Raw genomic sequence first — 27,995 nt, 5'->3', positions numbered from 1 at the left:
AGCAATGGCGCACAGCTGCGGTGCTGTGCGCTACCTTAGTGAAGACAGGACGTCTTCTGCCGCCGATTTTCCGGACCTCTTCAGTCTTCTGGCTCTGTAAGGGGGACGGCGGCGCGGCTCCGGGACCCATCCATGGCTGGGCCTGTGATCGTCCCTCTGGAGCTAATGTCCAGTAGCCTAAGAAGCCCAATCCACTCTGCACGCAGGTGAGTTCGCTTCTTCTCCCCTTAGTCCCTCGATGCAGTGAGCCTGTTGCCAGCAGGTCTCACTGAAAATAAAAAAACCTATTTAAACTTTTACTCTAAGCAGCTCAGGAGAGCCACCTAGCCTGCACCCTTCTCGTTCGGGCACAAAATCTTAACTGAGGCTTGGAGGAGGGTCATAGGGGGAGGAGCCAGTGCACACCAGGTAGTCCTAAAGCTTTTTACTTTTGTGCCCAGTCTCCTGCGGAGCCGCTATTCCCCATGGTGCTTTCGGAGTCCCCAGCATCCACTAGGACGTTAGAGAAATATATATATATATATATATAGTTCTATAACTTCTCAGTAAAACTTATAGTAACAGTTAATTTCCGCAGGCTACCAATTGTTTTTTTTCCTATTTGCACTTAATAAAATGATTATTTCTTATATAGACTAAGTTGAGGGAAATGACACATCAATCACACCTGGGCCCTTCCATCAGACCTGGGCCTGGGTCATTAGTACCCTCTCACCCCCCCTGAGTGCAGGTCTTTGCGGAGTTCCAGCTCCTTGAACATGCAGTCTGGAAGACAGATGATCATCTAGGTAGGGAGGGGGGGTTTGTATATGGGTTGTGGGTGTGTGTCAGTCTTTGCAAATCACAAGGGGGAGGATCAGGAGAGTTTAACAGCATGTGTAGAGGTGGGGGCACTACAACTTTATTGCCCCTGGGCCCCCACCTGCCTGAATCCAGCCCTGCTCATGTAGTATGTATGTATGTTACATTACTGTAAGTACCACAGACAAGCCTGTCTCTGATGAGCTTATTTGTGAGTGTGCCATATTCACATTTCTTAGCAAGCTGTCTGAGTGTAGCTGCATGTGACTAGATAATCTCACCGGGGCTTTGCAGGGCTGTACTGACAGCATACCTGTCCATGATGACATTCTAATGGGAGACAGCATATTTCTTCATATTTCTTATTTAGCGTCTCTGGATCTGCATTATCCTCCCCCTCTGAACAGACAAAAGTATCAGCCTTGCCAGACCATCAGAGACCCTGAGTCATGGCAGCCAATCTTCTGACACCATGTAGAATTATCTGTGTGTAAAACACGACACAGATTCTGGAGCACTGCACAATTGTGTTTTTACTACCAGAACTCGCAACCAACATGGCATTTGGGACACTTCTGGTGCAAAGGAGTGATTGGTGTGATGCAACTTTCGACATACCCAGTGACAGGGTTCTGTATGAATGACTGCCGGAAGGAATGCTGGCGGTCAAAATACTGATGCCGGCATCCTGAAGTCTGAAATCCCAACAGGGTTGAGTTTACTATGCTATCCCTTGTCTCCTACCTCCTATCCCTACCTTCCGCAGCCTAAACCTAACCTCCCCACCCCTCACAATCTAACCTTAACCCTCCTCCATGTCGGCTAAACCTCACTCCCCCCCCCGGCAGTAGGCTGGGTATGTTCGCTGCCACCCCAAAACGGTCCAGACACACTGCGTTGCTGCCCCTCCAGCGCCCATCACCGTCTATCACAATGTATTGTCAATCGCACTGTGAAAGTCTACGCAGTAGTCCGAAAAATCACCCGTGTGCAATTTCTGGACTATTGTGATCCAAGCTGAATAAGGGCCTATGGGCCTAATTCAGATCTGTTCGCTCGCTAGCGTTTTTCACTGTGCAGCAATCAAGTAACTACTGCGCATGCGTATGCACCGCAATGCGCAGGCGCATCGTACGGGTACAAAGCAGATCGTAGCTGTGCACTGGTTCTAGCGAAGAATCCATTGCACAGCCGATCGCAAGGAGATTGACAGGAAGTGAGCGTTTGTGGGTGGCAACTGACCGTTTTCTGGGAGTGTTTGGAAAAACGTAGGCGTGTCGAGGCGTTTGCAGGGCGGGTGTCTGACATCAATTCCAGGCTCGAATAGGCTGAAGTGATCGCAGCGGCTGAGTAAGGTCAGAGCTACTCAGAAACTGCACAAGCTGTTTTTGTACTGCTTGGCTGCACATGCGTTTGCACACTTGCAAAGCAAAACTACACTCCCCTATAGGCGGCGTCTATCTGTTCGCAGCGCTGCAAAAAATAGCTAGCGAGCGAACAGATCTGAATTAGGCCCTATGTCAAGTTTTGTGTATGCAGATATCTCTCTGTCTTGCATCAGAGAAAAGGCTGGTGCAAGTTTGCACAGACAGCAATGGCAGCTCTGAAACCAAGGATAGAGGAAGGGATGGTCCGTAAACTCACTCTTATGCAAATATACAGGTCTCTATATAGTGGTTAAACTGTATATACACATTGCACTTATGGCCTAATTCAGAGTTGATCGCAGCAGCAAATTTGCTAGCAGTTGGGCAAAACCATGTGCACTGCGGGGGGTGGGGGTGGGGCAGATATAACATGTGCAGAGAGAGTTAGATTTGGGTGGGGTGTGTTCAAACTGAAATCTATATTGCAGTGTAAACATAAAGCAGCCAGTATTTACCCTGCACAGAAACAAAATAACCCACCCAAATCTAACTTTCTCAGCAAATTTTATATCTGCCCCCCCCCCCCCTGCAATGCACATGGTTTTGCCCAACTGCTAACAAATTTGCTGCTGCGATCAACTCTGAATTATCCCCTAAATGCAGCAGCAATCATGGCCACTATCCTGCATCAGTCCCCTAGTGTATAAGGTAGGTTTGCCTAAAAGTAGCAACAACCCTGACAGGCACAGTTATACATTTTCCTATATCTTCATTTACGTTGTAGTACGAAAGACACAATGGGCAGGTTTCAAGTCAGTGACACGTCTGGATGACCATCCTACTGTTACCGCCCAGGAACATCGACTGGAAATCACTCAAATTGTGTCAAAACTCTGGAGTAAAAAGTCACTACCTCCCCTGTCTATCTTTTCTGCACATCTCTGATCAAGGCTCACCAAATTTTCAGCAATATATACTGCTGCACCTGTGTATAACGCCCACATGTATATACTGCTGCACCTGTGTATAATGCCCACATGTATATACTGCTGCACCTGTGTATAATACCCACATGTATATACTGCTGCACCTGTGTATAATACCCACATGTACCCTTGGGCTCATATATTGTGTGTAAATCTGGCTCTGGTTCTAGCCAGTGTCTCTTCAAGATTTACTTCACCGCACGTCTCTGGTCTACTGTCTACACTACAGTTAATATTTAATACTAATTTATGTTCTCTATCGCAGGCAATATACAGTACGTGGTGAACATTTAGGGAAACTAAGGATAAAGACGGTGTTACACACTTTTATTCATTTTCTGAGCTGCACTAGGAAAATGACAGAAACAAATTTAGAAGGTTCCTTGTACCAGTTTACATAAATGTCCTATTGTCCTTGGTACTTTTGAAGGTGATTTTTATTAAGTTTGTTCCCATTCTATGCAGAAGGAGCTGCTGCTTATGATGCTGCTTGTGAATTATTTACCTGGTCTGTAGCCTGGAAACCGTACTGTGAAATGTCCCAAACTTGGATATAACCGGCAGTATCACCTGATACTAGGACACTGTTACTCTCATCGCTTGTTAACCCGAACACCGACTCATCTGCATTACTTGGGGCGTAGAAATAACCTGCATTTAAATGTAGAAATATTATTGGGGATCATAAATAGATTGGATTAAAGTCAGCCTCATCTAGATGGAATTAGTGGAACTGGATGTACAAATCTATGATATACTGTAATGTCTAGTATAATAGACTAGTACAAATTCCTCTTTTATGCCAATGTGAACATCTGTATATATTAATAAATGGCAAGCCTGCACAGGGACTGTTTGGTTACCGGAATACAGTTCTCAGCACCCTCAGGACATGATAGGACATTACAGGAGTATTGATCCTGAGACCTCGTGATGTGTAAAACTCAATGTTCCATAAAATCTAGGGTCTGAGCTGTTTACAAGCATCTTGCATAAACTCTGCCTATAGCATTTTTGCACGCCCCTTTTTATGAGCAGATTCTCATTATTAGTCATTATAAACTGTACAATTTCCTTTAATCAAGTTTTTCTATCGCAGGAGAAAACATATACTCAAATAAATGTATTTCTTTGTGTGAAGGCTATGGAATAAAATAATATTTTGGGACAACACAATCATATCTGACAAACCACAAAGTTGTGTAATGAGGGTATTAGTGGAAGTATGGAAGGGGTAAGGGTAGGGTTTGAGAGGCGATAGAGGGATTATGGTAAATTGATAAATACGGTGGTAATTTGCTGAATATATAACTGTACAGAAAGATTCTGTACATCTACACTTACACCAAGAGAAGGAGCCCACAGGACAATAAGTCCAGAAACATCTGTTTTTAAGGTACTAAAAACAGGTTTGCAGATCTGACAATATCCTAGGCTACTGTCAGACCAGGAGGGACATTTCTAGAACCTCAATAAAGATATTTGTAATACCCCTTTCAGACCGCCTGAGGCAGGTCGCACCCGGGAGCCTGACACGGGAGCATCACATGATCTCCAAGCTCCATCCATCCACACACAGTGAACGGGAAACGGGTTGCATTGACCCGGCTCCCGTTCACACAGCACTGCCAGGCGGGTTGAACACGTGTTTAACCCTGCTCGCTAGCCGAGTTAGAATACCGGGTCACTCGACCCGGTATTTCAACCCTGTCACCTTTCAGACAGCACATGAACACGGGTTATGCGAGATCATGTGCCAATAACCTGTGTTCATAGCTGGCGGTCTGAAAGAGGTGTAAGTTTAGTAGAACTTTCATTGGGACCCCTTTGAATTTTGTGAGTGCAGCTGTTTTTTTATATGGCTGATCAAGAGTTGGGAGCTGTGGTTACAATCATACGCCAGAGCCTGGAGACTAGGCACAGCTGAGACTGGGTTTCATGCTGCTACTACTAGTACTCTTGCAGCAGCAAAGTCATTGGGCATCCTGAGAAGATGTTGGTACTGGTGTGTCCTTTCAGTGCAAAGTAGTATAAAAGTCTAAAAGGAATTTCTCAAGAATGAGAAACTCTGAAATCAAGGGGTCTCTTTACTAAGCCTTGGATGGAGATAAAGTACCAGCCAATCAGCTCCTAACTGTTATTTTTCAAACACATCCTGTTTCATGGCAGTTAGGAGCTGATTGGCTGGTACTTTATCTCCATCCAAGGCTTAGTAAATAGACCCCCAAGTCCCTATAAACCATATACTCTAATATGTGAACGCAATAACAAAATTAAGTTATAAACAGTAAACTATTAAAAGCAGAAGGGTATTTCTAAATGTTAATAATGTTCAGAAGAGGCGTCTGCCCTCTTTTTGTAGTAGTGAATATGTGCCTAATTCAGTAAGAGCAGCATATTCTTCTTTTTAGCAGAATCTGCTACTTGTGCAATCGCATGCTGGGGGCTGCCCAGCATGCTATCCGCCGCCCACCAACCTCAATGACACTCTAATTATGATCGCGCCGCAATTAGAGCGTGGTCGCAGAAACTCTGGAAGTCTCCTTCCAAGATTTCCGCCGCAATTTTTTTGATCGGAGCGGCTGCATGTGATGACAAGCAGCTGCCCTGAAAATGCTGCCGACATGCCCGTTTCCCCCGCTCCTCCCGATAGCGCTTCATCGCCGCCCCCCATCCACCTCACAATGCCTCTGCCTGTGGGCCAACCGCATTAACTGCGCGTGCATGTGCAGGTCGGAACCTGCGCATCCACACGGCGGTACCATCGCGTTTGTGATGCGACCATGAATTAAGCTTTATATGCAGATTTTCAATCAATTATTACAACGTACTAAACTTTCTGTGATGAGTAAAGATGCTCCACCAGCGCAGGATTCCAGCCTCGGAGCTGATAAGAATAGCTGCATCTTTCTGAGCTGTGCGATGTTGCAGAAAATAGACTTTGTCCACCGGCGGGTAACACCTGTTAGTAAAGGTAGACCTTTTTATTTCGCAATATTCAAAAAGTAATCAATAAATAATAACCTATCACATATAAAATAATAAAAAAGAGTGCCCCACAAAGGGATCTATACGTTTTATTTTGGCTTCTTGCCTGTGATCTTCTCTACAGTACTTTGTCTTCAATCCCGGGGGCACCTCTGAGATGCAGTCAATATACCGGCTGCCGGGATTCTGGCGTTCAGGAGACCGACGCCAGAATTCCGACACCCGGTGAGTTCCCAATGCCCAAAATCCTGACAAATGTTCTTTATTCCCACTCGGCTGGTGGGACGACGCCACCAACCCAGTGGGAATAGAACCTGCGGTGAGTGAAGCAAGCCACCGGACCCGGTGCATGACGAACGCAGCGCAGAGTAATAGTGATTACTCTCTCTAAGAGTAATAATATTCCAGAACTCCACTGCCCAGAATGACTTGACTATAAAATGGTGTTGGGTTTGCTCTTTTGAAATAGGCAATTCTTAATGGACAATGTACCCATTATGAAGTAAAAAAGAGTGCGTTGGTTCAGTATTAACCCTCACACTGCACTGCTGTTAAAATATAAAGTGATACTGAGCAATTGGTTTACTTTTCATTACAGACACCTGAATTTGTTTCCACATCTCTAGCACTTTGCCCTAGTTCTACTTTAATGCATGTCAGGTAATTTGCTATGACATGACTGACACCGCTCCTGTATGAGTCCTTCAGTCTGCCACTGTTCTCTGTTACTATGGAGACTGTTCTTGTCATTCAATCAATCAATCAATCAATCAATCAATCAGGCTGAAAGCTTTGAATTGCTGCAAGACAGAGAAGCACCAAAAAAGAATGCTGTCTAAAAATAGAACGAATCAGGCGTTGGGTAATCTGTCGGTGGTTGTACGGCAATGATGTAGTAGTGTTTATTGATACCAGGGGAAGGGCTGATAGTAGCATTAGCACATAGTCACAGACGCACGCTTGTACACCAGGGGAAGGGCTGATACTAGCATTAGCAAGTAATCACAAATGCACGCTTGTACACCAGGGTAAGCGCTTATACTAGCATTTGCATATAGTCACAGATGCAGGCTTGCACACCAGGGGAAGGTCTGAACTGTTAGACAGTGGATCACTCTGTGGTCTGACTCCGTTCCCAGCACTAGAGGCAGCTTCACTGCTCTAGTGTTTTCCCTCCTAGTGTCAGCTCAGTGCAGGAGGAGGTTCTTAGTGCACAGTCTGAGAGAGTTCTTCCTGGGAGAGACAACTGCACTGAAGTGTAGCTTCTGCTCTCCGCAGTGTGTGACCTTGTCTAGCCCGCAGCTGCACCCTGTGTGTATACAGCCGCATCCTGTGTGTACTGAGACGCTGTGTTACTGCTGCACTGTTTCACATGTATATTGTGAGTTCCTGCTGCTGCAGAACATCTTCTATATACTACAAGCTGTTAGCTCTGTTATCTGAATAAACCAATCATCCTGGTTAAGTGACATTGTGTGGACTAACATCCCTATCCGACACCGCAACACTCTGCCAATAGGTTATGGGCCCAGGACCCCAAGTTGGAAAGGCATTCTAAAACATAGGTACATCATTAAAAAAGGAGTACTTTTATTAAATATAGAGAAGAATGTACAGTACAGGGAACAGCGTGAACTTTACAAAGCTAAAAGGCTCAGAGAATTACACAATGTGGAAATTTGCCATGGAGATGCAGTTTAGCGGGAGATGTTGTCGAAAGTCACAATTGAGCCAGGAGCAGACCCAAACCCAGTTGAAGTGGAGAGAGCCATCGTTACTATAGGCTTGGCCATGGAACAACACGTCTACTCCATTATCAGTGGGAAAGTGTCAGCCAAAGACATATGGGCAGCTCTGCAAATGGCATATGAGGACAAAGGTCTGATGAGAAGAATATACTTGAGGCGTATGCTGTACAGGACAAAGTTAAGTGCCTGTAAAGACATGAACGATTATATTGATAAAATACTGTCAATAGCTCAGCAGTTGGCATCTGTGGGGGCACAGGTGGATGACGAGGAAGTGGCGGTGATGATGTTACAGAATCTGATACCAGAATTCGATTTCCTGGTAGTAGCTTTGAAGTCAAACTATACCAAGCTGACAACAGAAATTGTAAGAGCGCTGCTGCAGTTCCAAGAACATATTCTGTCGAGACACATGCTGAGGGTTCTGCCTTATTCACAAAAGGTACTAGACCTGTGTTTGAGAGTTGTATAGAAGGAAAGCAAACTCGCACCCCACTTCCTAAGTCTACTAGTAAAGCGGAAATACCACTAACTCTAGTGCATACTGACGTATGTGGTCCGATGGAGATAGAATCATTGAGTGGCTACAGATATTTTATAACATTTATTGATGATGCCACAAGAATGACACGTATATTTCATGAAAGCTAAGAGTGAAGTTGTCAATAAAATTGTGGAATACAAGAACCTGGTGGAGACTCAGACGGGTCTGAAATTAAAAGCCTTCAATCCGACAGAGTTTCAGCACAGTTACTGAAAAAATATGGCATACAGCATCAACTAACAATTGCTTACACGTAAGAACAAAATGGTGTGAGTGTGCGTGCAAATCATACAATTGTTGAGAGCGCACGGATTATGTTGAGTGGCGCACGCCTGGAGAAAAGCTTTTGGGCAGAAGCAGTGTCTACTGCAGTATCTTAAAACCGTGTGCCCACAGTAGCTTTAAAAGGTAATACACCACTGGAGGCATGTGCCAAGAAAAAGCCAGCTGTCAATCATCTCCGTGTCTTCGGCTGTAAAGCTTATGCACATATACCTAAGGAGAAAAGACGTAAATTAGATCCAACGTCAGTGGAATGTATTATGCTAGGATACTGTGAAGAAAGCAACGGATACAATCTTTGGGACATTACAAACAAATGTCTTCTAAAGTCTAGAGATGTACCATGAGACAGCACCAATCACTGGAACAGTGGAACAAGAATCACAGCAACAATTTGTATCGCTGGATATACAGTCAGCGGAAAGCGTGTCTGAACCTGAAAGAGTTAATGCGGATAACCAATCAGGAAAAAGTAGTTCCATGAGGAGCAATAGAGGTGTTCCATCCAAAAAAAACTGAGGAATATGCAAATATAGCTTACTGTGAACCCAAAAATATACAGGAAGCAAAATCAAGTAGTGAGTGGAAAGAATGGAAGTCAGCAATAGATACAGAGCTGTCAGCTCTGGATGATAACAGTACATGGACTGTAGTTGACAGGCTGAATAACCGTAAGACAATCAAGAACAAGTGGGCCTTTTGCAGAAAGCTGAATGCGGATGGTACTATTGCTCATTATAAAGCCCGCCTTGTTGCTAAAGGATACACACAAAAATCCGGGATTGACTACAGAGAGATCTTTTCATCTGTCGCAAGGTACAGCACCTTGAGGTTAGTCATTGCCATTGGTACACTTCTTGATTTATTGTAGCAGTTAGACTTTGATTCTGCATTCCTAAATGGAATATGTTCCAAGAGGGAAAAGTCTGCCTCTTAAAGAAATCTTTGTACGGCCTAAAGCAAAGTGGTCATTGTTGGTATGTAAAGCTGGATGCTGTGTCGCTAGAGATGAACTTTGTTAGGTCAGAGACTGATCACTGCTTATATCACAAAACTATAGAAGAAAAGCAGTTCATTATAGTTGTATATATGGATGATCTATTGCTAGCAGGTCAAGAAGAGCACAGTACTAATGTAAAACAGCAGCTGAAACAAAGATTCAAGCTAAAGGATTTAGGCCCTGCAAATCATTTGTTAGGCATGAGGATTGTACAAAAGCTGAAAGATGGGACTGTTACAATTGATTACAGACATATGTTGAAGCAATACTTCACAAGTATGGAATGCCTGATGCAAAACCAGTGAGCACTCCTACTGACAAAAGCATAAAGATGGTAATGGGCATGTCACCAACCAGCCAGGAGGAGATAGAGGAATGAGAGAGATTCCTTATAAAAGTGCTGTTGGTAGCTTGATGTATGCAAGTATTGGGACTTGCTCCAACATCGCACATGCAGTGAGCCGGGCAAGCCAGTTTGCAATTAACCCTGGGAGGAAACACTGGATTGCAGTCAAAAGAATCTTAAGGTACTTACAAGGTACAAGTTCATTAAAGTTGGTGTTTACAAAGTCAAAAGGTACGACTTTGGAAGTTTTCTGTGATGCCAATTGGGGATCAGATGAGGATGACCGTGTTCCTACACGGGATACTTGTTCGTTTTGGCAGGCGCAGCTGTCAGCATCCGTCTGCTCCCGGTGGGTGTCCATCGCGCATCGCAGTGCGATATAACGCATGTGTTTTTAAAACACATGCAATTGCACTGCGATGCGATAAATATTAAATGCAGCACATACTATCTTGAGACACGAGATTCGACCGGCGTGCGTGCCCGCGTATCGCGTCGCAAGGTACCCAAAATGGACATACAATCCTTCGATTTCTCTCACAGATCCGGTCAAAATCGAAGATTAGCACCGATTATCTCACAAGTGTATGGGCACCATTATATTTACCTACATTTAAAGCTACAACAACATACTGTAGACTCGAGTAACATGTCTGACACAAGGTGACATTGCAGCAAAGTATTCATACTGTTTTACAGGCATCGTTACAAGTTAATTATAGAAAAACTACTCAGTGGTAATAGAGAGATTATAATTGAACTCTTCATTATACAGGGCAATATAAATTAATTAGCAGCTAATTAGTGAGACACATTGCTAGATACAGTTTTATGAAAGGATGCATTTTATTTTATTGCTCTCCAGAAAATGCAAGAATCGGAATGAAATGTCTGAAATCCTATTTTTAAACTAGATGAATATGTCTTTATTTTACACATGTGACATTAATATATTTATAAATTCCTGGAAATAATAAACCTCAGTATTAATAATGAGTTCTGATGTCATCACATCAGTGTTCAATGAGAAAACTTGTGTCCCTACTTAGCTAAGTGCCTTTATAAAGGGCACAGAACTCCAAGGTGACTTCGAATCTCATTATATCTACAGTATTGGCACACAGTTCTTTACAAGACACAAGTTTCCATAACAGGTGCTGAAGTGATGCTGTTACTAGTTTCTCTAGATATTATAGAAAGATCACACATATCAAGAAAAGAGATTTAAAAAAATCCATCACCATCACAGCCAAAAGACTGCAGGTTGCTGCATAGAAACACTGAATTTGACAGCAGATAAGAACCACTTCACCTATTTAGTCTACCCATGTAAACCAACTCAATAGTAATGGGTATTAGAGGTGGTAAGTGTTCTGTGCTAGTTCCGCACTAGAACATGTGACATAATGAGAGGGGGCGGGGCTGCCAGCAGGAGAAAGTGTAGAACTGCCTAGACGCCTCTCCACACTGCAGGGTACGTGGTAGCAGTGCGATGGTGCTTCCCCCAGGGCCCTGTGCCCCTGGGTGATGGCTGCATTCGCGAAACCCTTCCCTACTTTCCTGGTGTTGTACCTTAGAACAAAGGAAGACTTGTATTCAGTAATTTCCAACTTTGTGATGTGGTGACATTTAGGTGTAGATTTAACAATGAGTGATATTCTTGTTATCACTCATTAGGAATGTTAAATGGTGCTCCAGGCAATCAGCCCCTAACTGCCATGTGTATGAAAAAATGACAGGAGCTGATTGGTTGGTGCACCATTTAACATTCGTAACGAGTGATAACAAGAATATAACTCATTGTTAAATTTGACCCATAATATTAGCATTATAAATGATCCATCGGTCTTTCTGTGCCTGTGTCAGTTTACTGCTGCTTGAATAGTAATGTCTATGGAATGTCTATATAATAGTATTGTGGATCCCATTGGTCCGCTATCTGAGTGAACATAGCACATAGCAGAGTTTGCAGAGAGAATGCATCATTAGGGTCGTATTATTATTATTATTATTATTATTTTTCTTCATTATTGCTTTAAAGGTACCACAAAGTATACACAGTGCTGTACAGGGTACACAGAGAACACAGTAACAGGATATCAGAGCAGAAATACAGTACACAATGGCCGACTGTAGCATAAATACATAGCATCAGCAGGGGCACCGACAGCTCTGCAGTACCCAGGTAATGGGAGGGGGTATGGCCAATGGAGGAGGCATGGCTAGACCCCCATCTAACAAAATAAGAAAAAATATTTATAATGTGTGACAGCAAAGCGTCCGCGCGCTGGCTCAGGGGGGAAGCCTATATTAGATTTGGTGGGGGGCAGGTATGCAGCGGGGGGCAGGTGCGATCGCCGCCCCACCGCACTTCAGAGAGAGGCTGACTGCTGCTGCTACCTCTCTCCCTAGCTCAGCCCACAACAGCATGTGCTGAGTTGGTGGAGAGATTCTGCGGAAGCAGCAGCAGGCAGTCCTCTCTGTTTGTCTGCTCACTGTCTGCATCGGGGAAGAGGGGGTAGCGGGACCCAGGACCCTCCATCAGCCCTGGCCCCTTCCAACAGTCCCGGGCTCGAGTAAAGAATACCCGTCTACCCCCCCCTGGCACCACTGAGCATCAGAACCAAATATTAAAATCACACCACATAGTTGGTTGGACAGATAACAGGGGCAAGGGTAAAGCAACTCACTGAAGCTTGCTGGAGCATACAATGATGAGTTGTGGGTGGGAATTGATTCAATACTCAGTGATCCTAGACCAGTGTATGGGTGACAAACAGAGTCAGAGTCACTGAAAGGGAAAAGGAGACAAGTGAGTTGAGGACTGGTGCCATGGCGTGTGCTAAGGGAGAGCAATAGGGTGAATGGCCCTGCTCTTAAGAAGGTACAAACTAAGGGTAAGTGGTGAACAGTTAAAGGGTGAACAGCGAAGAATACATAGTGGAGGAGTACAGTATTAAGTTATGAGTCAGGCTGGTTCACTTTAATAAAAAGTTACATTTTAAGGGTGCGTTTAAAGCTGGAGAGACTGATAGACAGTCTGGGGGAAGGGGTTCCAGAGGATGGCGCACTTAGAGTTAAATGCTGGAGGTTTTTGCCTTCAAATCTCACCTGATATCACAGCTTTGTCTCCTCTGACGATAACGACTCATTGGCCTTAAGACTACAGCTCTTCCACCAGTGTTTGGTCTGCGTTGTTTGCTAGAGTCTCTGCGGAGCCAAAATAAAAATGTCAGATTTACTGTTGATCATAAAATATATAATAGGGGGCGTGGCCTGGCAGCCATCCTGAGCGGACGGGCCGTTCATGAGCTCCGGGCTGATAGCCTTCTTTTAGTAATTTTACAGGCACTATCTGCAGCCAAAATGGCTCTAAAGAGTCCCTATTGGACCCAGCTTCTGTACTTCAGCTTCTCGGCTTCTCAGCAAGTTGTAGCCTTCCTCCTATATAAAAGCTGGGACCTCGATTCTCAGCACCAAATGGACCCCCAGCTAAGGGAGAGCCTGATTACTTACAGCAGCACCCAGTTCTTCCGCCATCCAGTGGCATCTGAGGAGGCGACTCCTGAACTTACGGCCGGGGTGTCCTGTTTGCCGAGCCCAGCATCTAGTGGGAAGATGCTTGTCCTCCAGAGGTGTGTGGCACCCACCATTTTGGAACTCCGGTCTCCGTGGTGGCGGAAGGGAGCTGTACGGTTCATTGGGGACTGGTGCCCGAGTCTTGGTGGTGGTTCCTGGTGATGTGGGTGAGTGCCCGAGTTGTTGCTCCGTCTGCATGATTGGAACCCCACCTCTTTTACTTGCACTCCTGAAGGACATCTAGTAGAGTGGGAGCGAGTATATACCAAGAGCTACGGTCATTGTCCTGTGCCTGAGTCTGGATCCTGAACTTAGACTCTTGGAGCTAACAAAGGCCGAATAGCTAACTCCCTGGTTTAGCTTTGTTTGCAAAACTATAAAAAGGGGAAATTTACAGCTAACAACACTGAATAATAATATCTAACTCCCACCCCTCTTCATCTTAAACTAACACAGGTGGGATTGGAATGCATGGTGCCAGTTCCTGGTAATTTAATTCTCAGACCGAAAAAGTGTAAGCATTAAACTGGAAATATCCAATTCATGGGCTCAGTAGTTCTCCTGGAATATACACTGAGTGAACTAACATTATTACAGGCAAGCTGAGTTAAGTTACAAAAGTTGGGAACGTAGCCTGTCTGCTGCATTGTGCAGGCGTGAGACAGTGCAGCTTTGGCATAACTAACAGTTCTAGACTAAATTCAGAGGTCCCTATTATCTTAATCTTCCCAAGTTTAGCTCTTGTGAAGCCGGGTACGCTTGGAATCCGGTGCAGTGATTTCCCGGATACTCACCCGCATAACATTACGTGACCACTTAAGCCTGGAGCCTATGATATACATTGTTTGATTACCTCTCTTTCTGCAAGACCATGACCCCCTGATCACCTGAAATACTGTGGGAGATGATGGACGTTGACCACTGTCTGGGGTTCCAACACTCAAGGTCAATTGTAATTGTGACGACGCTGCCGGCCAATTCCACAAATATGCCAATTTGAGAACTGCCACATGCGACGTACGGGGTCACTTTTGACACACGGGATTATTTAAATACTTTCAGCTGCCACCAGCAAAGACTTTTCAACGTATTACGGACGTTACAGGCGTCTTTAGCTTTACCTGTCACACACACACTGCAATACTTAGAAAAATAGATAGGCGTGAGCCACACAGGCGTTGGAGTTCATAAGAACAACAGAATCAGAACTAAAATTAGGATTTTCATTTCAAGAATACTTCAGAGCTTTGGTTACAAAAAAGTTACAAAGATTATTAAGAATATTTTAAAAACACACACAGAATACAGCAATCTCAATAAATGAAAAGGAAATAAAACTTACAGAAACCTTACTCACTTACGCAAGTGAATTTTAGATTTCTGCCGTGGGGGCTTCACAGAATAACTCAGGTCATCTCCAGCATACTAGCTGTCCCCAAGAGATCACAACACCTATTTTCATGAGTGGGACAGATATAGTCTCCAGCTTCATCAGGCCCCCTCCCTTGGGATTTTTAACCACTTTCCTGCTGGACAAAACACCTACACCAGGTTTTACATACTTGGTGCTTGGCAACAGCCAAGGGGGGAGGTAATGGGTGTACTGTAGGAATCTCTTTCAAAGAAAGCAAGGTTTATGACATTAGCCAGGGAACAGGATTCCTGGTCTGTTTACAGCCCCTCTGTTGACACAACAACAAATTGCCTTATCAGCCCTCAATGTCCAGAGCTTGCAAATCTCTGCTTTTGATGTAGGAATGTCATCTCAAACTTTATGGTCTGCAGATCTCTCTTGGCCTGGACCTATGGGGGTCAAATGCAGGACATTGCATGTCAGCCATGTTGTCACATCTCAGTTGAAAAGAATACAAAAATATATATATACAGTCACTTGAAAACATTATTGGTGATTATTCCTGCAGGTAATCACCACACCTTAGATCACATATAATTTGTGATCCTCCTTTCTCTATTCAAACGTGACATCTCCCCCGGCAAATGGCGCACAAGGGGCGGTGACCCACGTCACCGACTCATTGCTGCGCTACTGACCACTTGTTCACCCTGCTGCAAGGTGAGACTCCATCTCAGGAGTTTCCTATTGTCTCCAGACAATCTATTAAGTTTACTCTGACCGACATCAGACACATTTTTACACATTTGGTTCACATGATCCCCTGTTACTTCCAACTCTACATGGGTGAATATATTACCAACGGGAGTACTCTCAGGATTAATGCTCACGGTGGGACAGGTGACTATGTTCTTCTTCCACATAATCTCACCTTGTGCCCTTTCCTGATATGGTGGCCTGCCCTTCACCCACACGGGCCCTGAGGTCAGGGCATCTTGTCCTACAGGATGCTCTGGACAGGTTTCCCTGCACATCATTTGGGGTATACCTAGGACATTGGGATCCTCACCTAAATGTCCCTTTCTGAGATAAATTCTTCCTGATTTATCTCCCCAGCCTGTCTGACTGATCTGCGTCCTTACAGATGCTAAGTCAGGATCAGCTGGTTGCCCTTCCTTGGTATAGTGGGCAAATATGTGTTTTGTGATGGGAACACACTCTTTTGTACACGGTGCTCCTTGTGTTGCTATCTCTGCTGTTATTGTATCAGTGATGTCACTGCTCCAGTCTTTGTCATTCTGCCCCATCTCCACAAGTCTGGGGTCACCCACCTCCATACATAACCTCTGTGAATAAACACTGTGTACTTCTACACTCCTGTTACCTACACCTGGAGAGAGCGTAACAGGTTCCTTTCCTGGCTCAGCCTCAGGAGAAGGTTGATAGGCCCTCGCCCTCAGAGGTTCTGCAGCTTCTGACTGTGGCCCACCCCTCCCTGGCTGCTCTCTGTCAGGACAGAGGGGGGTTTGCATGGGAGGACTTGCATCACACTCCTGTCCAAACCTTTTGTTCATCTTATCATCTGGTACTTGTAAATGGGAATTCTCATTCTGATTAAACACAATTTCAGGCTTTTTACATACATCAGTGCCTATGTCAGGCACAGTCATTCCTGACACTGATAAGTTTTCTACTTTCATTGCTAAGTTGAAAGGAGACAGTCTCTTATCAGCAGAAATACTTTCTGATTCCTTTCCAAGGGTTAATGTGCAGCCCTTCTGCATTGCCCTCTGCTTGGTACCTATAGCTAGGTCACACCTCACATCAGACACATCTTTATACAGTGCCCACATAATTACCAGGTGTCTGTAACTCCGTGGGTCTAGTGGTGCCACAATGGGGAGAAATTTCCTCATTAACACATACTGGGGAAAATACACCTAGACACTTCTCCCAAACAATTTCTTCCTGCCCTCGTGCTGTATTGGAACTGGCTCTCTGTTCAACCTGGAGAGGTAAGTTTTCCACTGAAGCCTTAAGGTGGGTACACACTGATAGATATATCTGCAGATCAATTGATCTGCAGATATATCTATGGACGGATCGGGCAGTGTGCTGTGCATACACACTGACCGATCCATCGGGGACTGACGTCATGAACTGGGCGGGCGTGTACACACGCCCGCCCAGTTCAGCTGTCAATCACCGCCGGCCGCCGCAGCATGTGTACGGGCGGTCGGCCGACCGCCCCGTACACACACAGCGACGCGCCAATATATCGATAGATATATTGGCCGTTGGCTGTGCTGCGCGGCCGACGCGATACGTCTGTGAACGACGGAGTTCACAGATGTATCGGCCATACACACTGGCCGACGGTCCCGCGATATATCGGCCGTTCAAAAGAACGGCCGATATATCGACCAGTGTGTACGGGCCTTTAGTGTATGGGAATCCCTGCTGGGTGTTTGCATGCAAGAGCAGAGCAGGAAGGGGGGTCTGAGGGGGAGGGACAGCAATGTGTGTTTCTCCCTTCTCAGCTGTTGACACAGCCCCCTTCCCTGACACAACCCTGGTACCTAACATGCTGGCAGCACCCCCGACAGACACATCATTTCCTACATTGATACATGCATCATAAGTACTGGTAACACGTATACAAGACAATACATCATCCTCATTGACTCCCTTCCCTAGGCCAGTATCTGAGCTTGCAACTTTCACATGGAGGGAGGGTGGCGGAGGGGGATCTCTGGCTTTTTAGCCACCCTCCCCAATTGCAGGGGTTAAATCACAGATTTTCTGTGCTGCTGCACTGCGTATCATTACTGCTACCCCAGGCGTGGTATTACATAAAGTATTCAACACAGTATTATCATCAATACAAGGAATCATTGCCCCTCCTTTATACATAGACGTTTGCCTGTTTTCGGGGCCCCTCAGTACCTGTAAATCAATTTGAACATTTTCAACAATACAGGGAGTAATTTCTTTGTCCCTACACATAGACATTGGCATGTTATTTTCTAGTTCACACTGGTTGGTAACATTCTCAGCATCACATACATCGGCATTAATGTTGTGTGGATCAGCGGGGGTCGCCTGAGGAAAAGAAGGGTTATTTCCTGCAGCAATACAGTTCATTTCACTGGTATTATCACAAGTCTCTGTCACAGTAGGAAATGCAACATGTTCATGGGGCACTACGTTTTGACCCAGATTCACTTCTGTGCAAGATCCAGCAGTATCACATAGCATTACAGGTACTGTACACAGAGCAATACCATTGCAAGGTTTAGCATCATCACATACTACCTGAGATGATTCACATATTTCAACAGACTTAGAAATGTCAGGCACAGATTGTGCTATCAATTGTCCAAAGTCAGTTCTCACGAACACATTCGTGGGAATAATATCTGACACTCCCACCTCTCTTGTCGACATAATCTCCTCCACAATCAGGTTCTCCTGAAAATCAGCTTCTTCCAGCTGCAAATTCTGCGCAGACGGTGGTAATATGCTGTTCGCACCAACATCTCCCAGTAGGGTACACTGCACCTTTGGAAGCGAGAACTCCATAACATAGTCCACACCGATTGTAGATGATGGGGGTACCTGTTCCTCCTGGGGCACCCCTGCAGGCTGGACTACTGCTTCTTCCGCTGATAAAAGAAGCTTTTGCAGACGTTGTCTTTCATCATCCACTCTGCGACACTGATCGTGCCAGAATGGGGTATCGAGCTTCCTCAAACTGTGTGCCTCTCTCCATGCATCTTCAAAACTTTCCTCCAGCACCTGCAGCAAGTACCCAGGATTCATCTCTGGTCCTAACCACAGAAATGAGATTCTATACTGGCTGAAGGCGTTGCTCTCATCTTTCTGTGCAGAGGTGAGTTTCGTGATCATCTCCCTGCGGGAAGAGTTGCAGCAGGGGATACCCTGCAGCAGACATTCTCTAATTAGCTTATCTGTACTCATCCTGGCAAACAGTTCAGCTGGGTCATCCCACCATTGCTCTTCTGACGCTGTCTCGGATGGTTGCCAGGAATTTTCTACCATCTCCCTGGCAGCCTCACGTTCCAGAGTTGCTTGGCGTTAGGCAAGGAACTGTCGCACCAGCTGCATAAGGGTTGCCCAGTCTGGGTATGTTTTCATAGATGCAATTGCACTCTGTAAATACTTATCCAGGTCAGGACCTTCAGTGTAGCTGTAAGAGGTGCCTGACCTCCACTGGGTATTTGCAGTACTGTCCACGTTCACATAGTCCGTCATACTAGAGACTTGATCCAGGCAAGGTTTAACGGTGACCTCCCTGGTCTCATGGTATCGCGAGCAATCACTTTCTTGTCGCGATGCAATTTGTAGCTCACATTCTCTCTTAGCTACTCAGTTTGCAGAACTCGTTTCTGCCATAGAACTCTCCCTCTGCACCAGCTGTGCAGCACTGGCAGGCCCTATCTCTCTCTCCTCTCGTGCACTGGAACACTTTTTCCCTGTCCAGCACGCAGCTCCGACAGTTTCCAGGAATGGGGGGATAAGATCCATATTTGAGGCAGCCACAGCAGGCCTCACATCGATTACAGAGTCCACATCAGAATTCAGTGTCGCACTATTACTACCCACAGTACATAATAGTCCAGTACGCAATACATCTCCTACTGTCTCAGCAGCCCAGGCCGATGTATCATTCCCACGCACAGGTTTGCAGCCATCATGATGCTCTGTATCTTTCCCATACTTGATATCAGTTGGCGAATATTCATCTAAGGCCATATGCACAGACCTTGCGTCGATAACAGAGTCCACATCAGAAATCAGCACGGCACCATTACTACCCGCAGTACGTAACAGTCCAGTGCGCATTACATCCCCTACTGTCTCGGCAGCACAGGGCGATGCATCATTCCCACGCACAAATTTGCCATCATCCTTCATCAGATGCTTAGACTTAGTCATCTTTGATCTCATTTTCGCCAAAATAAAATAATAGAAAAGAAATACAAGAGATGGGGAGGGGAACAGAGATTGCCACTCACTGTGTGGATTTTAAAATTATAATAAAGCTCTGAGTTCTGATTCTGGTAAAGTGGATGTTCCGCTCACGGAATTATTACCACCTTCACTTAAGTTCTTAGATAAAAAAAAAAAACAATTATCATCCCACCGCTTGCCACCACTTTGTGACGACGCTGACGGCCAATTCCACAAATATGCCAATTTGAGAACTGCCACATGCGACGTACGGGGTCACTTTTGACACATGGGATTATTTAAATACTTTCAGCTGCCACCAGCAAAGACTTTTCAACGTATTACGGACGTTACAGTCGTCTTTAGCTTTACCTGTCACACACACACTGCAATACTTAGAAAAATAGATAGGCGTGAGCCACACAGGCGTTGGAGTTCATAAGAACAACAGAATCAGAACTAAAATTAGGATTTTCATTTCAAGAATACTTCAGAGCTTTGGTTACAAAAAGGTTACAAAGATTATTAAGAATATTTTAAAAACACACACAGAATACAGCAATCTCAATAAATGAAAAGGAAATAAAACTTACAGAAACCTTACTCACTTACGCAAGTGAATTTTAGATTTCTGCCGTGGGGGGGCTTCACAGAATAACTCAGGTCATCTCCAGCATACTAGCTGTCTCCAAGAGATCACAACACCTATTTTCATGAGTGGGACAGATATAGTCTCCAGCTTCATCAGGCCCCCTCCCTTGGGATTTTTAACCACTTTCCTGCTGGACAAAACACCTACACCAGGTTTTACATACTTGGTGCTTGGCAACAGCCAAGGGGGGAGGTAATGGGTGTACTGTAGGAATCTCTTTCAAAGAAAGCAAGGTTTATGACATCAGCCAGGAAACAGGATTCCTGGTCTGTTTACAGCCCCTCTGTTGACACAACAACAAATTGCCTTGTCAGCCCTCAATGTCCAGAGCTTGCAAATCTCTGCTTTTGATGTAGGAATGTCATCTCAAACTTTATGGTCTGCAGATCTCTCTTGGCCTGGACCTATGGGGGTCAAATGCAGGACATTGCATGTCAGCCATGTTGTCACATCTCGGTTGAAAAGAATACAAAAATATATATATACAGTCACTTGAAAACATTATTGGTGATTATTCCTGCAGGTAATCACCACACCGTAGATCACATATAATTTGTGATCCTCCTTTCTCTATTCAAACGTGACAGTAATGTAGAAATAACTATAACCACACTTGCTGTTATAATCATGCTTTCACTAATCTCACCTCCAAGAAAAGGTCTCAGATGTCTGTTGCTAAGAATTTGGGTGAAACTCACACTCAATCCAACTTGTTTCATTACCTTATGCCTGAAATGGATACCCTCAGAGAAGAAACTCATTCCTCCTCTGACCTGTCCCAGACTCCCAAAAATATCCAACGTATGGAGTCTCAGTTTAATTCCAACCCTGCACCCACACCTGATGTTACATTGGCAGAAGTATTAGCCCATCTCTGTACCCTCCCAAAGCTGATCTGCCTTATAAAAAAGAATTTATGAATCTCGAGAAGAAACTTTGGGAGGCAGTCAAGATGAAAATCTCTGCTATACAAACAGATCTAAACCAAATAACCCATCGGGTATTGGAACTGGAGGATCACACTGGAGACGTCGCTACTTACTAAACCAAACTGTATGATACAGTCTCCACACATGCACAAGAACTGAGGCCTAATTCAGACCTGATTGCAGCAGCACATTTGTTAGCTAATGGGAAAAACCATGTGCACTGCAGGGGGGGGCAGATATAACATGTGCAGAGAGATTTGAGTGTTAAAATAAAGCAGCCAGTATTTACCCTGCACAGAAACAATATAACTCACCCAGCATAACCCAGCAGTGACTTGATGATTGCTTGTATGCTTGCTTCATTCCCACACTCCTGACAGGGTTTGCCAAGTATTATCTTTAATACCTTCTTTCAATAATACTTGTGTAAACCATTCGGTTGCCAGGGCTTTGTATCCTCAGCAGATCTTCACATGCTAGTAAGACCTGTATCTTTTACAACTCATGATAGATTAATATAATAGGGACAAGCCCATTATTAACCTTGGATAGTCTCTTTATTAGGATGGATGACAAGTCCTGACTTTAAACCCAAAGGGATGAAGGCTAGTCAAGCTTTATCCTGAACACCTGTTCCTTACGATATTTGTTATGCATATTTAACCGTTGGAAGTGCGGCCTCTTCTGTTGAATTCTATTAAACCTTGTGTGCCTTGGTACACACAAACATAGTTACAGCAGAGTTATGCTTAACTTTGAGTGGACATCTCTTTAGTAAGATGGCTACTGACCCTTAGGTTATTTAACTTGAAATGTATATTTTCTCATGTTTTCTTTTAGAAGTAATTCCTTGTGGTTTTTTATATTGCTAATAATAGTTTCTTGTTATATTTTAGTGTATACATTTACCTGGTTGATGGTCACGTCCACTTCCCCCATTTGGGTAAAACCGCATATTTCTTGGACCATGAGATTCAGTACTGTTCTCATTTGGTCCAAGAGTGGTTGCAGATTCTCATTGTTGTTTAATCAATGCTCATCTTTTTTGTTACTTTTTGTTTCTTTTTCTTTCTTGCTTCCTTTATTTTCTGGTTCTTTAATTATCTTCTCCTACCCCCTCATTCTAAATCCCTCCCATTCTACCCTATTTTTCTTCCACAAGGATTGTCTGACCTTTCACTCTATCCCCAATTAAGTCAATATGGCTAAGGTTGGTCACACTGCTACTAAGCTGTGCTCCTCAAATGTCAAGGGTCTTAATATACCTGACAAATTATGCACATTACTGAGAGTACTCAGATCTAAGAAGATAGATTTGGCATTTGTGCAGAAAACGCACTTTAAACTTCACGCTTCGCCTAAGCTGAATAATTATTATTTCCCCCAAGCTTTTCATAGCGATAATGCTTCAGACAAATCATTAGGTGTTGCTATTTTACTTTCCCAAAGATTGCCGCTTCTAGATATCTCACATGTATTGGAGGAAGGAAGATGCTAGGTCCTTAAATGCAATTTTTTTTGCCAAATATACACATTTGTTAATGTAAATTTCCCTAACCTCAAACAGTGCCAATTTTTTAAATAGAATCTTGTGTCTCCTTGTACCACTGGGAGAGGGGTGTCTTATACTAGGAGGTGATTTCAACTGATCCCTAGAACCTAGGTTTGACTGCTCTCCTGCTCCACATAAACCGTCACATACATGACCAACGAAGAATTAAACAACTCCTCCATGAGTATGAACTAGTTGATCTTCGGAGAATACATCACTCCTAAGTAAAAGATTATACTTACTATTCAATCCCCCTTTCAGTTTACTCTCGAATAGATTATTTCCTTAGAGACCATCGGTTTTTGCAACATTTTTCTCATAGTAAGATCGGCCAGATAACATGGTCTGATCATGCTCCAGTCTATACTAACGTTTGTAGCAACCCGTCATCCTCTCGCCTATGGACTTGGCACCTTAATGAGCTCCTTCTCTCTGATCTTAGATTTAAAGAAGAATTTTCCTCAGCTATTTCTGATTATATTTCTCTTAATGATAATAATACAACGTCTCCAGTCATGGTGTGGGAAGCACATAAGTGTGTGCTAAGGGGAAAATGTATAGAACTAGGTTCCCAAATGAAGAAGAAGAAGAAGAAGCACTCAATAAGCTCATCCAGCATAGGATCAAGCTCGAAATGCATAAGTGCAAACACAAATATTATTTATGTGGCAATAAGCCCAACTCAATGTTGGCTAGGGCTTTGAGGCCTCAGAGGGTACAGTCCTACATTCAATGTGTGAATGACTCTGGTGGGAAACGAATACATACATTCTCAGAAATTGCTAAAGCCTTTGAAAATGATTATACAAATCTTTATAATTTCAGGAAGGGCCAACCTTCTTTTGATCAACCCTCATTTAAGCAAACAATTACAGATTGCCTTCATTTGGTTTAGTTTCCTTGAATTTCTGAGGATGACTTGTCTTCTCTAGAACAATCTTTTACTATCAATTATTTATTATAAAACCTTCCATATCTCTCTTATGCCTTTTTTCTGACAGCGTGTAATCCGATTTCTGATTATGTGTTTTTTTCACCCCAGAGCCTTGAAGCATATATCTTGATAATCCATAAGGACGATAAGGACCCAGCCCAGTGCTTGAGCCACAGGCCAATTTCTCTCCTGAACACTGACTTTAAGATTTTCGGCAAGCTATTTGGCAATCGGTTGGGACCTCTTCTTCCTGGATTGGTGCATGGAGACCAGATGGTTTTTTTTTTCACTGGCAGAGAAGCCAAAGATAATACAACCAAAATAATTGATTTACTGTAATCCATCTCGCCAGACTTGGCAGATCCCATGTGATCCTCCTATCCACCGACACAGAGAAGGCCTTCGACAGCATAGATTAGCGCTTCATGGAGGGCCTTCTCGGACACCTGGGTTTGGGTCCAAACGGTCTTAAACATATTCTCACTTTATACTGTGCTCCCTCTACCCGAGTTCGTATCAATGGTACTCTATCAGACGCTTTTCACATTCGGAATGGCACCTGCCAAGGCTGTTATCTACATTAATTTTCTTATTGTGCATGGAGACCTTTGCGCGTGCGAATTATATCATTAATGGCATACAAGTGGAAATTCCTTAAATAAATTAGCATTGTTTGCTGACGACCTCTTGGCATCTGTTTCTAACCCGATTACCACTCTACCTGCCCTAATGATGGAATTTCAGAAATCTGAGTTCTTATCCAATTTTAAAATAAATTTAGCAAAATCAGTAACCTTAAACGTCTCAAATAGAGGGGCTCAAACAAGCTTTTCCATTTCATTCCATCTCATATTAAATATCTAGGGGTTATTTTGTCCAATGATACCTCCAATTGTTTCCAGCTTAACTTCTTCCACCTAATATCTAAATTAAAAACTGATTTTCAGAAGTGGTCAACACTGAGATTGTCCTGGATAGGCAGGATAAATAAAATGAAGATGAATATCCTACCCAAAGTGATTTATTTATTCCAACCATTTCCAATTATTATTCCTCCCTCCTTCTTTCGGGCACTCCAAGGTCAGGTGGGACGATTTGTCTGGGGCAATGGGAGAGCAAGGCTGGCACAGAAAATACTTGTACAGAGTCGCATCAATGGTGGCCTCCAGCTGCTGCATTTTCACAGCTACTACCATTCGGTCCATCTTGCCAGAATAGTGGAAATATCTAGGCATCTGGCAACTAAACATTGGCCAGTAATTGAAGGGCATTCAGCAAACCTCTCCCCGCTGGTCACCCCATGGTTCCAGAAGACCCATACCTTTCACCATCTAACATTAGATCCCACTATTAAGCGCTGGAAATAGTTGAGGCGGCTCTCCTCCTTTGATACAGGTGTTTCGCTGCTCACACCTTTAATGCATAATCCAGAAATCATACCAGTTCTAACTATACAGTCCCATACGGGGAGGACCCTTGCAGATATATCTTATCTAGGCCAATTGGTTGATGGATCTGGGCTACAATCATTTACAGATCTCCGCGATGCCCTTGGTCTTCCATCAAGTTCATTCTGGATCTACGTTCAGATTAGGCACTTAGGGCCTAATTCAGCAAAGATTGCAAATTCTACTAATTAGCAGAATTTGCAATCCTTCTGTTTGCATGCTGGAGGCTGTCCATCGCAGGGCAAGGCCGCCCAGCATGCTGACCGCCGCCTCCCCCCCTTCAACAAGCAGAAATTGTGATCGCATTGCAATTTCTGCTTGTAAGCAGAAATGAAGGTTGCCTCCTGCCGGCGGCACACCAGGAGGTTCGCTGCCATGTTTCCGATTGCTGTGACTGCATGTGACGACACGCAGCCGCCGCGATCACGCCCCACCACAATTACGCCCCGCCACTCCCCCGTTCGAGCTGCACCATCCCCCACTTGCCGGCCTCCGCCCCCGCAACGCTTCGTCTCCACCCTGGAAACGGAGCATTACCGGAACCTCCCGCCCAGCGACCGCCTTTGCCTGATTGACAGGTATAAAATGGTAGCATTTTCTGTGCCCCCCCCCCCCCCCCGCAGTAAATGCAGGCCCATGCGCAGGACGGGCGCTGCGCATGAGACTGCAAGACTGCATCTTTTTCATATTTTTTTGCGGTTCGATCGCTTACTGCGATCCAACCTGAATAGGCCATAAATCTCTTCATTGCCTGCCCGAAGAGAGGGATGAGGTCTGACCCCTTTTGAATCCTTACTTCTCTCGCAGGACCCACCAAGACATTTGATATCTAACCTATATCAGGTGTGTCTGACTGGTTTTGCAGACCCAATGCCGAGCTACACCTCTGCATGGCATAAAGAGTTAATTAAGAGCTTGATGGAGGATCAATGGCTCCGGATATATAACTACACATTTGCATGTTCCTCTTCAGTTCAAGTATTGGAAACTCAATATAAGATCCTATCTTAATGGTATAGGTGCCCAACAACTCTTCATCAAATGAATCCAAATCTCCCCAGTATATGCTGGAGATGTGGCCAATCACAGGGTACCCCTTACATATTTGGTGGCTCTGTCCATTGCTATCCAAGTTCTGGCGACAGATTCACTCCTTCTCAGAAAAGATTACCAGCCTCCCACTCCCTACTACACCTGAATTTTGGCTTCTTAGTTTAATGAACATACCCATTTCACAATTTAAAAAGTCACTGCTTCAACACCTAATGAATGTGGCCAGAGCTGTTATACCTTGTTTTTGGAGATCAATTTCTTTTTATTACCTTAGATGAAGATACATCCTTTGTGTTTCTGTGTTCCACACAATTATTTCTCCATCAAAACTGGCCGTCACCAGGAGTCCCAGAGAAGGGCAGTGATCCGCAGCAAGGATGTCCTCTCTGTGCAGGTGGCCTCCTTTCCACGACTCATCCGCAGAAACATAAGTGTTCTGGGGGAGGTTGGGAGGTAAACTTAGCAATTTATGTAAATATTTACTGTAATGTAAAACATCATCCAGATGGTAGATATACAGTAAAAAGACAGTCAATAGGTAGATAGAAAGTAAATAAATAGATAGTCAATAGGTAGACACCAGATGGTCGACATGCGACAGGGTCAAAATGTCAACAGTTAAATGGTTGACATGGACTTAGGTCGATGGATTCAAAAGGTTAACATGCAACATAGAGAAGGTTCAACATGTTTTTCATAATTTTTACATATTTTTTAGGGTTAGGGTTAGACACTTGGGGGGGAGGGTTAGGCTGCTGTAGGGGAGGGTTAAGGTTAGGCACTTGGCGCAGGTTTAGAGTTAGCCTGCAGAAGGGAACTATAAGGGTTAAGTGCTAGGGAAAGGGTTAAGGTTAGGCACTAGGGGAGAGTTAGGGTTAGGCACTAGGGGAGAGTTAGGGTTAGGCACTAGGGGAGGGTTAGGGATAGGCTGCTGAGAGGAGGGTTAGGGTTAGGCTGCCGGAGGGGAGGGTTAGGGATAGACACTTGGCGGAAGAGTAGGGTTAGCCAGCAGAAGGGGACAGTAAGGGTTAGGCAATATGGGGAGGGTTAGGCTGCCGGAGGGGAGGGTTAGGGATAGATACTTGGCGAAGGGTTAGGGTTAGCCTGCAGAAGGGGACAGTAATGGTTAGGCACTAGGGGGAGGGTTAAAGTTAGGCTGCCGGAGGGTTAGGGATAGATACTTGGTGGAGGGTTAGGGTTAGCCTGTAGAAGGGGACAGTAAGAGCTAGGCACTCGGGGGAGGGTTATGATATGGGCTAAAATAACAAAAACCCATGTGTCTACATTTTCTGTGTCGACCATTTGCATTGTGACCTTTTGGACCTGTTGACCTTAGTCCATGTTAACCATTTGTCAATATTTTGCTCTGTTGACCTTTTGACTCTGTCGACCTATTGCCAGTCGACCATCTAGTGTCGACCTATTGACCTGTGTACTGTCAATCTTTTAATCCATACC

At 44.4% G+C, this 27,995-nt stretch overlaps 1 protein-coding gene across 1 annotated transcript in view; it reads right to left on the bottom strand.

The window, feature by feature from the left end:
- The window catches only part of LOC135056050 (WD repeat-containing protein on Y chromosome-like), a 242,493-nt gene that overhangs the window by 99,647 nt on the left and 114,851 nt on the right, over positions 1–27,995 (bottom strand). The window contains exons 13-16 of the mRNA XM_063960774.1: positions 26,807–26,973; positions 13,174–13,272; positions 5,986–6,116; positions 3,660–3,805 (exon numbers count right to left, since the gene is read on the bottom strand). Coding sequence (XP_063816844.1) covers positions 3,660–3,805; positions 5,986–6,116; positions 13,174–13,272; positions 26,807–26,973 — 543 coding nt within the window. The remainder of the gene's footprint in view (positions 1–3,659; positions 3,806–5,985; positions 6,117–13,173; positions 13,273–26,806; positions 26,974–27,995) is intronic.

This window comes from Pseudophryne corroboree, chromosome 3 (genome assembly GCF_028390025.1).
Source record: "Pseudophryne corroboree isolate aPseCor3 chromosome 3, aPseCor3.hap2, whole genome shotgun sequence".
Lineage (NCBI taxonomy): Eukaryota > Metazoa > Chordata > Amphibia > Anura > Myobatrachidae > Pseudophryne > Pseudophryne corroboree.
Note: the sequence above shows the minus strand (reverse complement) of the source record. Positions and strands in the feature narration are given on the sequence as shown.